Here is a 13,092-nt window from a genome sequence, read left to right as displayed (position 1 = left end):
CAGAACCCTGACAAGCCCTAAGCCCCTGCTTGCTTCAAGAGGCAGAGCTGAGTAAGAAAGTCACAGGCTTCAAAGCCTAACAGACCAGCTCTTACACTTCCTAGTGACATAATACCTTAGACAAGCTATTTAACCTTTCTGAGTTTGCTTCCTCATTTGTCAGCTAAGTAAAATAACAGCTACATTTCAAGATGTTTTTGATAATTAAATACAATTATGTATGAAAAGCACTTTGCACATAGCAGAAATTTTTTTAAAAAGGTAACCCACTTGTATTCAGTACTAACTGCATAAAGCCTTACACCTGCTTACAAGCAATGGACAAGCGTTTGTTTCACCTTTGATAACTTCACAACCTTCACTAAGATCCTTTACTCTGGTCTCCCCACCGTCCTGAAGTGTGCTACACATTCTCCTTATATCTAACTCATTTTCCCCTTCGCCCTCAGAGGAGCAACGTGCTATTGGGAGAGAAATAGGGAAAATAATTGTTTTATGGGAGTAATGCTAAATTTCAACAAAGGAGAAAGGTTATCATCAATTATAGTCTAAGGCTCACATCCAACATAATCAATGGAGATTTCAAAAACGAAAAAAGGGAGAGAGGGAGGAAAGAAAGAAGGAAGAAAGGAAGACAGCCAGGCAGGCCATTTGCTCAGGGACATTAAGAGTCTGAAGGGCAAAGAAAGCAACAAACCAATAATAACAATACAACCTATTAAATGCTACAGATATAAGTTTGTGGGGCAAGAGAAACAAAGGAAAAGCACCAAACTCAGCCTAGGAAGGTGAGGGAAAGTTGGCTAAGGATGATGAAGCTGGAGAACCCTCCAAGGAGCACAGTATCACAGCACGTACAAAAGTCTGGGATGTGAGGGAACACACACGGCAGAGGAAGAGGAGCCGGTGGTGCAGGACCACTAGGGCTCATGGTGTGCGAGGAGGTGAAGGAGACGAGGCTGAAGAAACAAGGGTCTGATCCAGAAGGGCCTGATGGGCCATGTAAGGAGGGGTGGGCCATCGGCAGTTTTACCCAGGGAGTGCCGCGATCAAATGTGCACTTTTAGGAAGATCCCTCTGGTGGTGGAGTAAAGACGGACTGACCCAGGGTAGGGCTGAAGGCAAGTGGATATTCTACACACACAATCTTTTCTTTATGTAAATAGTGTTGTCATAGTTTTAAATAACATCTTCTCTCTCCTTTTAAGCCAAACAATAGCTACTCTCATAAGGAGACTCCAAGGGAGAAATGATCGGGGCCTGCCAGTAAGATCTTTATAATCTGGCAAAAGTACCAAAAGACTCAGAGTAAAAAGGAGAACATAAGACTAAAGAACATACAAAAAAAATGTTCATTTTCACTAGGAATCAATGGGCTTCCAGCTAAGGTGGAGTAACAGGGACCAGATTTACCCTGTGCTGTAAGCTACTGAAAACACCAAATACAATACATGAAACAACAATTTTCAGACACTGGACATCAGGCAGCTCAGGACAGTGATCCCTGAAGGAAATAAATGAAGCGAGCCTTACAACTGCTCCATCTTACTGCCTGGAAAGGTCACAGAGCAGCGAGGAAGCCTTAGGTGGGGTGCAGCAGACACCCTGCATTGAGGAGACAGGTTGGGAGATTGGGGAGTGTATGATCATGACAGTCTGCAAGGCTGAGCATGGGGAAGAAGAGAGTTGCACAGAAAGAGAACCGCAGAGGTCCCCGTACTGATCAGCGTGAGGAAACTACCCAAGGCCAAGAAAAGAACTAACCAAGAAGAGAAGGTGAAAAAAGTCCCCAGAACTCACATAGGGCCAGGAATAGTTCATGTTCCACCAGCCAGGTAGAGAAAAACCTCACTAATACACAGAGCATCGGATTAAGTATTCAGAAGGGTACTCAGTAGTGGGGCAAAATTAGCTGCTCTGGGCACACCTAATAAAGGATAAAAAGCAAGCCTCACAAGGATCACACTGATTCCAAGTAACTTCACTGTGTCCCAGAACACAGCTTAAGAATATTTTTTAGGGGCCAGCCCGATGGTGCAGTGATTAAGTTCACATGCTTCACTGAGGGCAGCCCAGGGTTCGCAGGTTCGGATCCCGGGCATGGACCAACACACTGCTTGTCAAGCCATGCTGTGGCGGCATCCCATACAAAGTAGAGGAAGATGGGCACAGATGTTAGCCTAGGGCCAATCTTCCTCAGCAAAAAGAAGAGGACAGGCAATGGATGTTAGCTCAGGGCTAATCTTCCTCACACACACACACAAAAAAAAAACAGAGGAAGATTGGCACAGATGTCAGCTCAGCGAAAATCTTCCTCAAGCAAAAAGAGGAAGACTGGCAACAGATGTTAGCTCAGGGCCAATCTTCCTCACCAAAAACCAAAAAGAATATTTTTTAAAGTACAAGAATATTCAGCAACCAATAACATAAAATTCACGATATCTAGTGATCAAAAATTATCAGGCATGCAAAAAGTAGGAAAGTTATATAACAATTAACCAGGAGGAAAAACAAATCAATAGAAACAGATCCAGAAATGACAGATGACAGAATTAGTATACAAGAAGATTAAACGTTATTATAACTACATTCCATGTGTTCAAGGAGGCAGAGGAAAACCTGAGCATGTTAAGCAGAGACATGGAAGATATAAAAAAAACACAGAAAGACCCAAGGTGAACTTCTAGAGATGAAAAATACACTGGATGGGATTAACAGCAGATTGGACACTTTGAAGAAAAGACTGGTGAACTTGGGGCATAACAATGGAAATTATACAAAACAAAACAGAGGGAAAAAAACTTGAAAAAAAAAAAAATGAACAGATGGGGCTGGCCTAATGGTACAGTGGTTAAGTTTGCACACTCCACTTTGGCGGCCCAGGGTTCTCGGGTTTGGATCCACGTGGACCTACACACCGCTCATCAAGCCATGCTGTGGTGGCATCCCACACACAAAACAAAGGAAGATCGGCAAGATGTTAGCTCAGGGCCAATCTTCCTCAAGCAAAAAGAGGAAGACTGGCAAGAGATGTTAGCTCAGGGCAATCTTCCTCACCAAAAAAAAAAAAAAAAAAAATGAACAGAGCTGGGCCGACCCCGTGGCTTAGCGGTTAAGTGTGCGCGCTCCGCTGCTGGCGGCCCGGGGTTCGGATCCCGGGTGCGCACCGACGCACCGCTTCTCCGGCCGTGTTGAGGCCGCGTCCCACATACATCACCTAGAAGAATGTGCAGCTATGACAAACAACTATCTACTGGGGCTTTGGGGGGAAAATAAATAAATAAATAAAATCTTTAAAAAAAAAAAAAAAAAGAACAGAGCATCAGTGAGCTGTAGGATAGCTTCAAGCAGTTCATTATCTGTGTAATTGGAGGTCCTGAGGGAGAAGAGATAGAAGAGGGGGCAGAAAAAATATCTGAAGAAATAATGGCAAAATTTTTTCCAAATTTAATGAAGCTATAAATTTACAGATTCAAGAAGATCAATAAACCACAAACAAAACAAATGTGAGAAAAACTGCATCAAAAGACATAATAATGAAATTGCTTAAAACCAGTGATAAGAAAAGTCTTAAAAGCAGCCAGAGGGGAAAAACACATTACATACAGAGGAACGAAAATAAGAATGACAGGAGACTTCTCTTCTGAAACAACACAAGCCAGAAGACAGCAGCATAACATCTTTAAAGTACCGAAAGAAAAACTGTCAACCTAGAATTCTATACCTAGAATCCTTTGAAAAATGAAAGCAAAAGACTTTTCTGACATACGAAAGCTGAAAGAACATGCTGAAGAAATTTCTTCAAGCAGCAAAAAAAATGATACTAGATGGAAATCTGGGTCTACTCAGAGAAATGAGGAGCAGTAGAAATGGTAAAAATGTGGGGAAATCTAAAATATTTTTACCTTATTTTAAAATTCTTTAAAAAAAATAATTGCCTGTGTATAGTAAAAAAAATAAAAATAAAAAAATAAAAAGGAAGAGGTAAAGAACTGTAGATCTTGATTAACTAGAAAAATCACTAAAAGAAATACCTGAGGGCTATGACTGTAGGTTGTGGTCAGAGGATGGGATTTGCTCATTATGGAATAATTTTGGGTGAAGGCAGAGCCAGGGCATGAGTATCAGACAGCAGCTTTACAGAAAGGTAGTAATACACCTTTGACTAATAAAATAATATATAGATCTTAAAGGAAATGGGGAGGGGCGAATTAAAAGGAAAAGAAAATATCAGACAGAATCCATTTCAGAGCAAAAAAAATTATTAGATATTATTCAGGATAAAAAAGTCATTTCAGGGCTGGCCCGGTGACGCAAGCGGTTAAGCGCGAGCGCTCTGCCACAGCAGCCCGGTGTTCGCCGGTTCGGATCCCAGGCATGCACCGATGCACCACTTGTCAAGCCATGCTGTGGCGGCGTCCCATATAAAGTGGAGGAAGATGGGCATGGATGTTAGCCCAGGGCCAGTCTTCCTCAGCAAAAAGAGGAGGATTGGCAGATGTTAGCTCAGGGCTGATCTTCCTCACACACACACACACAAAAAGTCATTTTATAATCATAAAGGGGCCAATTCTTAAGAAGAGACAACAACTCTAAATGCTTATGCACTAGGAAAAAGTAAAAGACAAAATCAAAATAAATTATCAGCTTTGTTATCACTTTTGGTCTATCAAATTAAAAATAAATTTTTAACAATAGAGGAAAACGCTTCGTTGGGAGAAAATTCTCCATGTATACTTTGACATTTCTGCGTGATCCAGGCTTTCGAAGCAAAGGACACTGGCAAGCTGATTGAAAAGCAAAGGCCTTAGAAGGCAGAGCTAGTGTCTCCCCATCGATAGAGACTCGGGAGAGATGTGGACATATAAAGCTCTCTTCTTCCCATCCTGGAGACATTTGCTTACATTCCAGGGTAATATACCTAGTGACACCTTCCCCCCTAACCCTGGAAGAGATTTGCTTCATGAGTAATCTCTCTCTCCAGAGGAAAGGATGGGCAGATGTGACAGCACCTCCTATATAGCCTGAGTCTCGTAATTTTAGGGCTCCTCTCCTGCTGTGCAACCCACAGTGTGCAACAGGGTAACACTTGGCTCTTACTGCATCACCCCGTTAGGACTGGGGCTCAGAAAACTAGTGCCAAGGTATTGCTCTGGCTGCTGCATCGTGCTGTGAGTAATAAACCATCTCTTTCTCTAATCTAGAAAGCCTCATGTCTCCTGTCAGAATACAGATACACCTTTGCAAGTAGGGTAACTCTCACTCTTCACAGTTTCTGATTTAACACTTATGAGAAAAAAAATCACCACAGTCCCACCATCAGAGATATTCATGATTCATCTTTTGGTGTATATCCTTCCAAATTTTCTAATTTTTTGTAATAAGCATCTAACACTTTTTGCTTTTTTTTTTTTTATAATTTTATTTATTTTTTCCCCCAAAGCCCCAGTAGATAGTTGTATGTCATAGCTGCACATCCTTCTAGTTGCTGTATGTGGGACGACGCCTCAGCATGGCCAGAGAAGCAGTGCGTTGGTGCACGCCCGGGGTCCGAACCCGGGCCACCAGCAGCAGAGCACGCGCACTTAACCGCTAAGCCACGGGGCCGGCCCTACTTTCGCTTTTTAAAACTGCAAAAAGTTTAACTTTGTTTTTTAAGAGGGATACATCTAAGAATCTATGAAATCTTCCCAGGCAACTAAGGTACAAAATAAACCTGAAAAAGAAAGACAAGAGTCATCAGAGAAAAAATAAAAAGAAACAAGGACGAATAGTTAAAAAGAAAAGGAGACAAGCTACAAAGGATACATTATAAGTCAGACAAAGATGGAAAAGAAAAACCGCCAAGGTGAGGTCACCAAGAGCCAAGATCCAGACGGGAATTACTGAATGAAATGTTTTATATACCAAGGTGAGCACATGGAAACGTTTTTTGATTTCATTAGGTATAACCTAATAGTGCATAAAGTGTAACTGCAAGTAATCACCAAGAACCCTCAGAGCAATGCAAGAGGACTCTGCTGGAAGAGAATAAATTAAAACATACCCTTATTATCCTGGCAGCCTCCAAGAGGACTCGACAACGCTCCATGCCAGATTTTTGACTCCATATTTTAAAGGCAGCCTTTGCCTCTTGAACAGCCAAATTTACTTCCTTTTCTCCAGAACAGGTGAAAGTAGCTATCACTCGGCCTGTAAGGATGGGGAAAGTCAGTTTTCTCAAACTGTTGCCACACACTAAAGTATTTCGTATCCAAATTTCCTTTTAGTAATCCCCTTCTTGTTTCTAAGTATGGTTTGATTTAGTAACCACCCCTATACCAGCAGTTCTTAACTCTATTTTGGGGTCATTGACCCCTTTAAGAATCTAATAAAAGTTGCACACTTCTCTCCAGAAAAATGTAGTTAACCATATCACAGAATTACAGAGAGATCATGTTCCTTGCCCTAAGCACACCATGAACTTCGAGTTAAGAATCCGTGACCTCATCTATTTTATTTACAGCTGGGTTTACTAACATTAACTTCCTATCAATTATTTTCCAACTTTCCTTAACAATGTTTGAGAACGTCAGGAGTCTTGCAAAATCAAAGTTGAAAGTACTCAGTCTCCTGGGTTATGAACTCTGACTTTTAATCCCTGGTCAATGTTCTATATAGGCTATATCAGACTACTAGTACTCGATGAATATTGGCTAATAAACAGCAATATCAGGAAAACATATCCTAAAAGCAAGAAAAATTTTTTCTCAAATATAAAAAAAAATCCAGTCTCTCCTTTTCTTACTCCAACCTTATTCCCTATCCCTATTCTGTGGCAAAATATGAAATGATCAGGTCTTCTAGACCTGAGAGTTGTGACTGACTCTACCAACAAAAACTCCTTAAGTATGTAAAGTCAGCAGTCCCTTTCCCCCTCCCACAACAACTCCTGGGGCTCTGCATTTTCCAGAGAGATTTCACAAACCTGCAACTTCTGTTACAAACTTGAAGAGCCAGTTGGTAAAGGCAGTGGCTAAGGATCACACACATTGTAGGTAATTAAAATAAACAGCATTTTTTCTTTCTCTTGTATCAGTATGCGGCTGGGAGACAAAGAGACTGTCTCCTCCTCAAGGAGAGCGGGGAGATCTCTGAGGCCCTGCCTGCTCTGACAAGTGACTGCTCTCTGGTTTAGTATGATGGGTCAATCCTAAATTCTCCAGTTCTGGTTTGCACAAAACATTTACATTTTTCTCCCCACAAATATTCCATAAAACTCTGCAAAACAAACACAAAACCAAATCAAAACAAAAACCACTTTCTCCTTAGCTTTGTGATCTTCAGAGTTCCCAGAGCAGATCCAGGGCCTAGGGTGCTTGGCACACACTAAGCACTGGATAAAAGTAGGGTTTCTTTTCCCTTTCCCAATTCTGATTCATGTACAGAAATATTTTAACACTAGGGGACGGCAACAAAGCCTCATTCCTGCTCATTAGAATCTTCTGTGTGCGCTCCTCCGTTCTCAGCACAATGTTTATTTTCACCCGCGTCCTTCTGGAAATCCTCTTCCACGCACACGGTTGAAGACATTACTGCAGTCCTAGCTTTAAAAAGTAATAATTAACAAAGGCACAACTTCATGCACCAGAGCTTTGCGGACTCGCTGTTAAGGCCGTTGTAAAATTACCCATAACGCCACCACGCAACTCACTAGCTTTTCCAGTTTTCTACGACTTCCTTCTGGTCCCTGTCCACACGCATCGGTGCTTGCACAGAATCGTCAGCTGCCTACGCAGACAACTTGACACTCTACACGGCCACTTACCTGCGTTCAAGAAACGTCTGCTGAACGCACCACACGAAGGTTCAGGGCGGAGAATACGCGCACCACTGCGGCGGGGGAGCATCCAGCCGCGCCCGCCCCCGCCCCTACCCCGGCGCCCCGCCGCGTCCCCCGCCCCGCCGCCCCGGCCCCGCCGCCTGGTCTCCGTCCCGTTACCGGTTGCCGGCTCGAACGCCTTCTCGGTGCCGGAGGAGTCCACCGGATCCACGCGGCCCCCGCCGCGGTAATTGAGCGGCTGCGACACGACGAACGTGCCAGTTCTCATGGCGGCGACAGGAGCAGACCGAAGAGCGTGGAGAAGCGGGGAGAGCACAGCCCCACCAGCGCGGAGAAACATGAAGAGCCAAACGCGAGCCGAGATGCAGGGGCCGCGGGGAGGGGAGGGGCCGGCGGAGGGGAGGGGAGGGGGAGGGGGAGGGGCGGGGCCGGCGGAGGGGAGGGGCGGGGCCGGCGAGGTGGGAGGAGGGGAGGGGAGGGGAGGGGCGGGGCCGGCGAGGTGGGAGGGAGGAGGGGAGGGGAGGGGAGGGGAGGAGGAGGGGAGGGGCGGGGCCGGCGAGGTGGGAGGGAGGGAGGGAGGGGAGCGGAGGGGAGAGGGAGGGAGGGGGAGGGGAGGGGGAGGGAGGGGGAGGGAGGGGAGGGAGGGGAGGGGAGGGGCAGGGCCGGCGAGGTGGGAGGGAGGGGAGGGGGAGCGGAGGGGAGAGGGAGGGAGGGGGAGGGGAGGGGAGGAGGGGAGGGGGAGGGGCAGGGCCGGCGGGCCGGCAGTGCCAACGGCGAGCTGCGGAGCGCGGAGCTGTGGGGCCAGAGTTAAGGGGCCTCCAGGCCAGGGCGAGGCCTTCCGAGGCGGGGTCTGGCAGACTTTGGGGGCGGTCACTCGGCTCCTCCGCGGTTCTGGCCAGGCCCTCGCTTAGCCAGAAGGATGGGGCGACACCCCGGGTCACACACACACACACACACACACACACACACACACACACACGCGCGCGCTCTCTGGTTCGATCCCCTGCATTCTCTCTCTCCCCTCCCCCCCCCCTCCCCCGGGGCGGGGAGGAAGGGGTTGACACTTTCTTCTTCCAGATCTAGTTGCATAGTACTTTACAAGAGTTTTCGGGTACATCATTGCATGTAATCATCTTAGGATCCTACTCTTGATCCTACCTCCTAAAGAAAGCAGAGGATTAGAGTGCCAGGAATATTACTTTGGGGGTTACTTCTCTCTTAAGCTACCATTTCTTCATATGTATAATAATACTTTTAAAAGGTTACTGTAAAGATCAAGGGAAAGACTGTCAAGGAGACATAACGATATTGTGATGTGAAACTGCTTTTTAATTCTAAAAGAGCTATGTAAATGCTATTAGTGACAAATAGTGGCACCAACAGAAGCCTACGGTACAGGGTATAAAGAGCAAAGTCTTCGTGAAAAGGTGTGAGGAAGAAAGGCCTTCTGTACCGCCACTTGGAGGCATCCCAAGGTCCTGGTCAGCTAAAGGAGCTTGCACAAAAGCAGTCTTGTTCATTTTTCTAACTGAACTCTCATGCATCTGTAGCAGAGACTTTTATGAACAGAAATTAATTGGCAATTTGGACATTCTGTTATTTCCTGCAGGCTTATTTCTCTTTCTCAATGTTCCTTCCTTTACCTGCCAGCACAGTACGAGGGATGTGATTTTCAAGTTTAGAATAGAAATAAACTACTCTGGTCAGCTTTTCCAGCATCCTATACCAATTTGTTAGCCCTCTCAATGCTACTGAGATTTGTGGGTCTTAATCCTCAAATGGAAACAGCAGTTCTCAAACTCAGAACACCTGGGGCCAAACTCGGCTACTTACGTTTGTTATTATCAGCGATTGGAAACAGAATTGAAACATATTAGGAGTTGGTGACCAGCCCTGTAGATCTCCAGGATCATTGGAGCAAGAATGGTCATTTATGTGTACAGAGACCATACATCGCAGATTTTGGGGGGCAGTTCCTATTTATAATGATCTGCCCCAACAAATGCATTTTGTCAAATCATGACTCCTGATGTTTGTTTAAAAATGTGGTCATGATGTGTGTTGATATAATTAACAGATTATAAAAATGACAAACCTCCTCCAAAATATCTAGCTGTTCCTCTTACTTATCTGTACTTTTATTATTAGTGTTATTAGTATATTACTATTAGCAAAACACAATGGTACCCAGCCAGGTTCATTTTTGCCTGTGGCCCAGAAAGCTGATGAACGAGATTGCAGCAGAGAGAGGATTTAATCATAAGGCAGCCGAGTGAGGAAACGGAAGAACAAGTCTCAAATCCGCCTCCTCAAAAATGGGGACTCAGGGATATTTATAGGGTAGGGGGGCAAGGTAGTCTGAAACGGAGATAGATGATTAGAGGCGAGGAGAGGTGAGGTAATTGATGATCTGCACAAGTGTAGTCAACCTTCATGCCTCTTCATAGGACGCATGTTCACAAAATAGTGGCGTTAGTGTGATCTGAGGGTGGAGTTTTTAGCCTCTTGATGTCAAAAAGGTCACTTGTCCAGCATTTGCACAGGCCCAGTTGATGGGTTGGTGGTCTGAACCAGCCTGAACTGGACAAGGGGTCCTAATTCCTGAAAAACAGCTCAAACATCCATTACAATAGTGACCTGGGTGCCAGGGAGATGTTATCTGTAGGAACCTAGTGGGAGTCAGAGAGTATATTGCCTAAGCAGCACAGTTAATGATGGATGGGTAAACAACTAAAAGCTATAATTAGTAACTGCAAAAAAAAATTTAGTTATTAACTACCTAATCATCACTGGCTAACTGTTTACCAGTTTCACCAACATGTAGAGAGAGCTTTATAGGTTGCAAAGCCCTTTCACACTTCTTTTCTCACTTAATGCTCATAATAACCCTGTGAGAGAAAAGGAGACTGACACAGTCTGAGGTAGGAGTAACCATGTGGCCCTTTCATAAATATCTCAGTGGCAATTCTGCAAGATAGGTTTCATCATTCTGTGTGCAGTTGAGGAAACTAGCCCCGAAAGGTTACGTGCTCCCCCACAGAGGACCTGGGATTGGAGTCCAGCTCTGTGCAAGTCTAAAGCAAATTTCTTCTTACTACAACCAGGCCTAGATGTTGTCCCCATGAAGGTTGCCATAAAAATTCACTCTTATTTGGGTGGTCATTTATCAAAGAAAAGGGGGGTTTGAAACTCATAAAGCTGGCCCTGGAGAGAAGATTTAAAGGATTTTAAGTTTCCTGGGAGGAGCTTGTTAGCAATCCTCCCAAAGTTGCTGAGAAGATGCAGAGGGTGTGGGCCAGGTGTCTAAGTTCAGGGTGAAAATTCAGAGACAAAATGGGCCACGAGGAGTGGAAAGAGTGTGAAAGAGAAGCGCACCTGAGAGGGGTGCATGTTGGAGGGCAGAGGGGGGAGAAAGGCATCAAAAGGAAGGAGTGGATCATTGCTACAGGGGGAGGAGAAGCTAAAGAAAAACTGCCTACCTCACAATTTGCTTAAAGCCAAGCTTGGGTGCCACTAAAAGCCCTTCCATTTCCTTCCCCAAAGAATGGAGGTGAAGAAGAAAAGCAGGGGCCGGCCCTCTGGCATAGCGGTTAAGTGTGCCCGCTCCACTGCTGGAAGCCCGGGTTCGGATCCCAGGCGTACACTGATGCACTGCTTGTCAGGCCATGCTGTGGTGGCATCCCATATAAAGTGGAGGAAGATGGGCATGGATGTTAGCCCAGGGCCAGTCTTCCTCAGCAAAAAAGAGGAGGATTGGCACAGATGTTAGCTCAGAGCTGATCTTCCTCACAAAAAAAAAAAAAAGAAGAAGAAGAAAAGCAACTGGAGGGGCCAGCCCCGTGGCTTAGCGGTTCAGTGCACGCACTCTGTTGCTGGCAGCCTGGGTTCAGATCCCGGGTGCGCACTGACGCACCGCTTGTCCGGCCATGCTGAGGCAGGGTCCTACGTACAGCAACTAGCAGGATGTGCAACTACGACATACAACTATCTACTGGGGCTTTGGGGAAAAAAAGGAGGAGGATTGGCAATAGATGTTAGCTCAGGGCTGGTCTTCCTCAGCAAAAAAAGAGGAGGATTAGCATGGATGTTAGCTCAGGGCTGATCTTCCTCACAAAAAAAAGAAAAGCAACTGGATCCTCTTCCTCCATCTCCAGGCCTCTCAAAGGAGGGAGCCCTTGGGAACCCATCCAGGGCCCTTCACTCCCCCCTCACCCCCAGACTTCCAGCGGCCAGACTGTTGCTTTGGTTTAGATTCATCATTAGTAGTACTCGATTCTTGGATACATCTTCCAGAAGGAAAAGAAAATGTCTTTAGGGAATAGTCAGCTCTTAGTCCATCTTCTAGAACTACACTAAACATACACACACACATTTTTATTTCCTGGATACAACAATATGTCTATTACTCTTATAATTCCTTCAATGAGGAAACAGAAAACCATCCACACAAAAAGACAGAAAGAGGAAAAATTATTCAGAATCCTGTTCTTGCCCATATATTTTTTGTGTGTGTGTGTGAGGAGATCAGCCCTGAGCTAACATCTGCCAATCCTCCTCTTTTTTTGCTGAGGAAGACTGGCCCTGGGCTAACATCTGTGCCCATCTTCCTCCACTTTATATGGGACGCCGCCACAGCGTGGCTTGCCAAGCAGTGCGTCGGTGTGCACCCGGGATCCAAAACAGTGAACCCCGGGCCGCCGCAGCGGAGCACGCACACTTAACCGCTTGCGCCACTGGGCCGGCCCCATGTTCCCACCCATATTTACAGGGACTTTCTTTTATAATAATTTACAGATTGCATTCCATTTTAAGTCATTCTTCATATATAGAATATAATTTTCTCACTCAAGGTCTAACAGGTTTCCTGATCCAGGCACCCTGACATTAGGATTAGGTCTTTAAGGAATATTTGTTGAATGAACAAATGAAGAGTAATTGAGTCGGTGTTATAGATCTGGATTTGGACATCATCACCCTGATGAGGATGTCCCCTGAAGCTAATTAGGTATGTCTACTTGGAGAATCCAGTCTTTTTCATTTTCAACATATTTTTCAGGGTGCAATAGTCATATTTTCAAAAATAGGTTTCATTTATAAATCTCAAATAGTATGAAACAGAGTAAGTGAAAGTGGTCTAAAAATTGGAAAGCACTATACAATTGTTATCATTATAACCATAATAATACGTTCATAGTTTGCAGTGCCTTACTGTTTTATTCAAATGCAAATCACAGTCATTGACTTTGGAATTTGTCCTTGGAGCTAATAAT

The 13,092-nt window shown here is 45.0% G+C and overlaps 1 protein-coding gene across 2 annotated transcripts in view; it reads right to left on the bottom strand.

Moving 5' to 3' along the window:
- Positions 1–8,205, bottom strand: part of ALDH9A1 (aldehyde dehydrogenase 9 family member A1) — a 29,821-nt gene extending 21,616 nt beyond the window's left edge. The window contains exons 1-2 of one of the 2 annotated variants that reach the window (XM_004424848.3): positions 7,982–8,205; positions 6,047–6,192 (exon numbers count right to left, since the gene is read on the bottom strand). In XM_004424848.3, coding sequence (XP_004424905.2) covers positions 6,047–6,192; positions 7,982–8,162 — 327 coding nt within the window. In that variant the 5' untranslated portion in view covers positions 8,163–8,205. Of the gene's footprint in view, positions 1–6,046; positions 6,193–7,693; positions 7,831–7,981 lie in introns of those variants that run through there. The other variant, XM_087440066.1, reaches the window with a different exon arrangement.
- Positions 8,206–13,092: the final 4,887 nt, after the last annotated feature.

This window comes from Ceratotherium simum, chromosome 2, assembly GCF_057802395.1.
Source record: "Ceratotherium simum simum isolate JZ-2026a chromosome 2, ASM5780239v1, whole genome shotgun sequence".
NCBI classification, from domain to species: Eukaryota; Metazoa; Chordata; class Mammalia; order Perissodactyla; family Rhinocerotidae; genus Ceratotherium; species Ceratotherium simum.
This window is presented reverse-complemented; position numbering and strand designations above follow the sequence as displayed.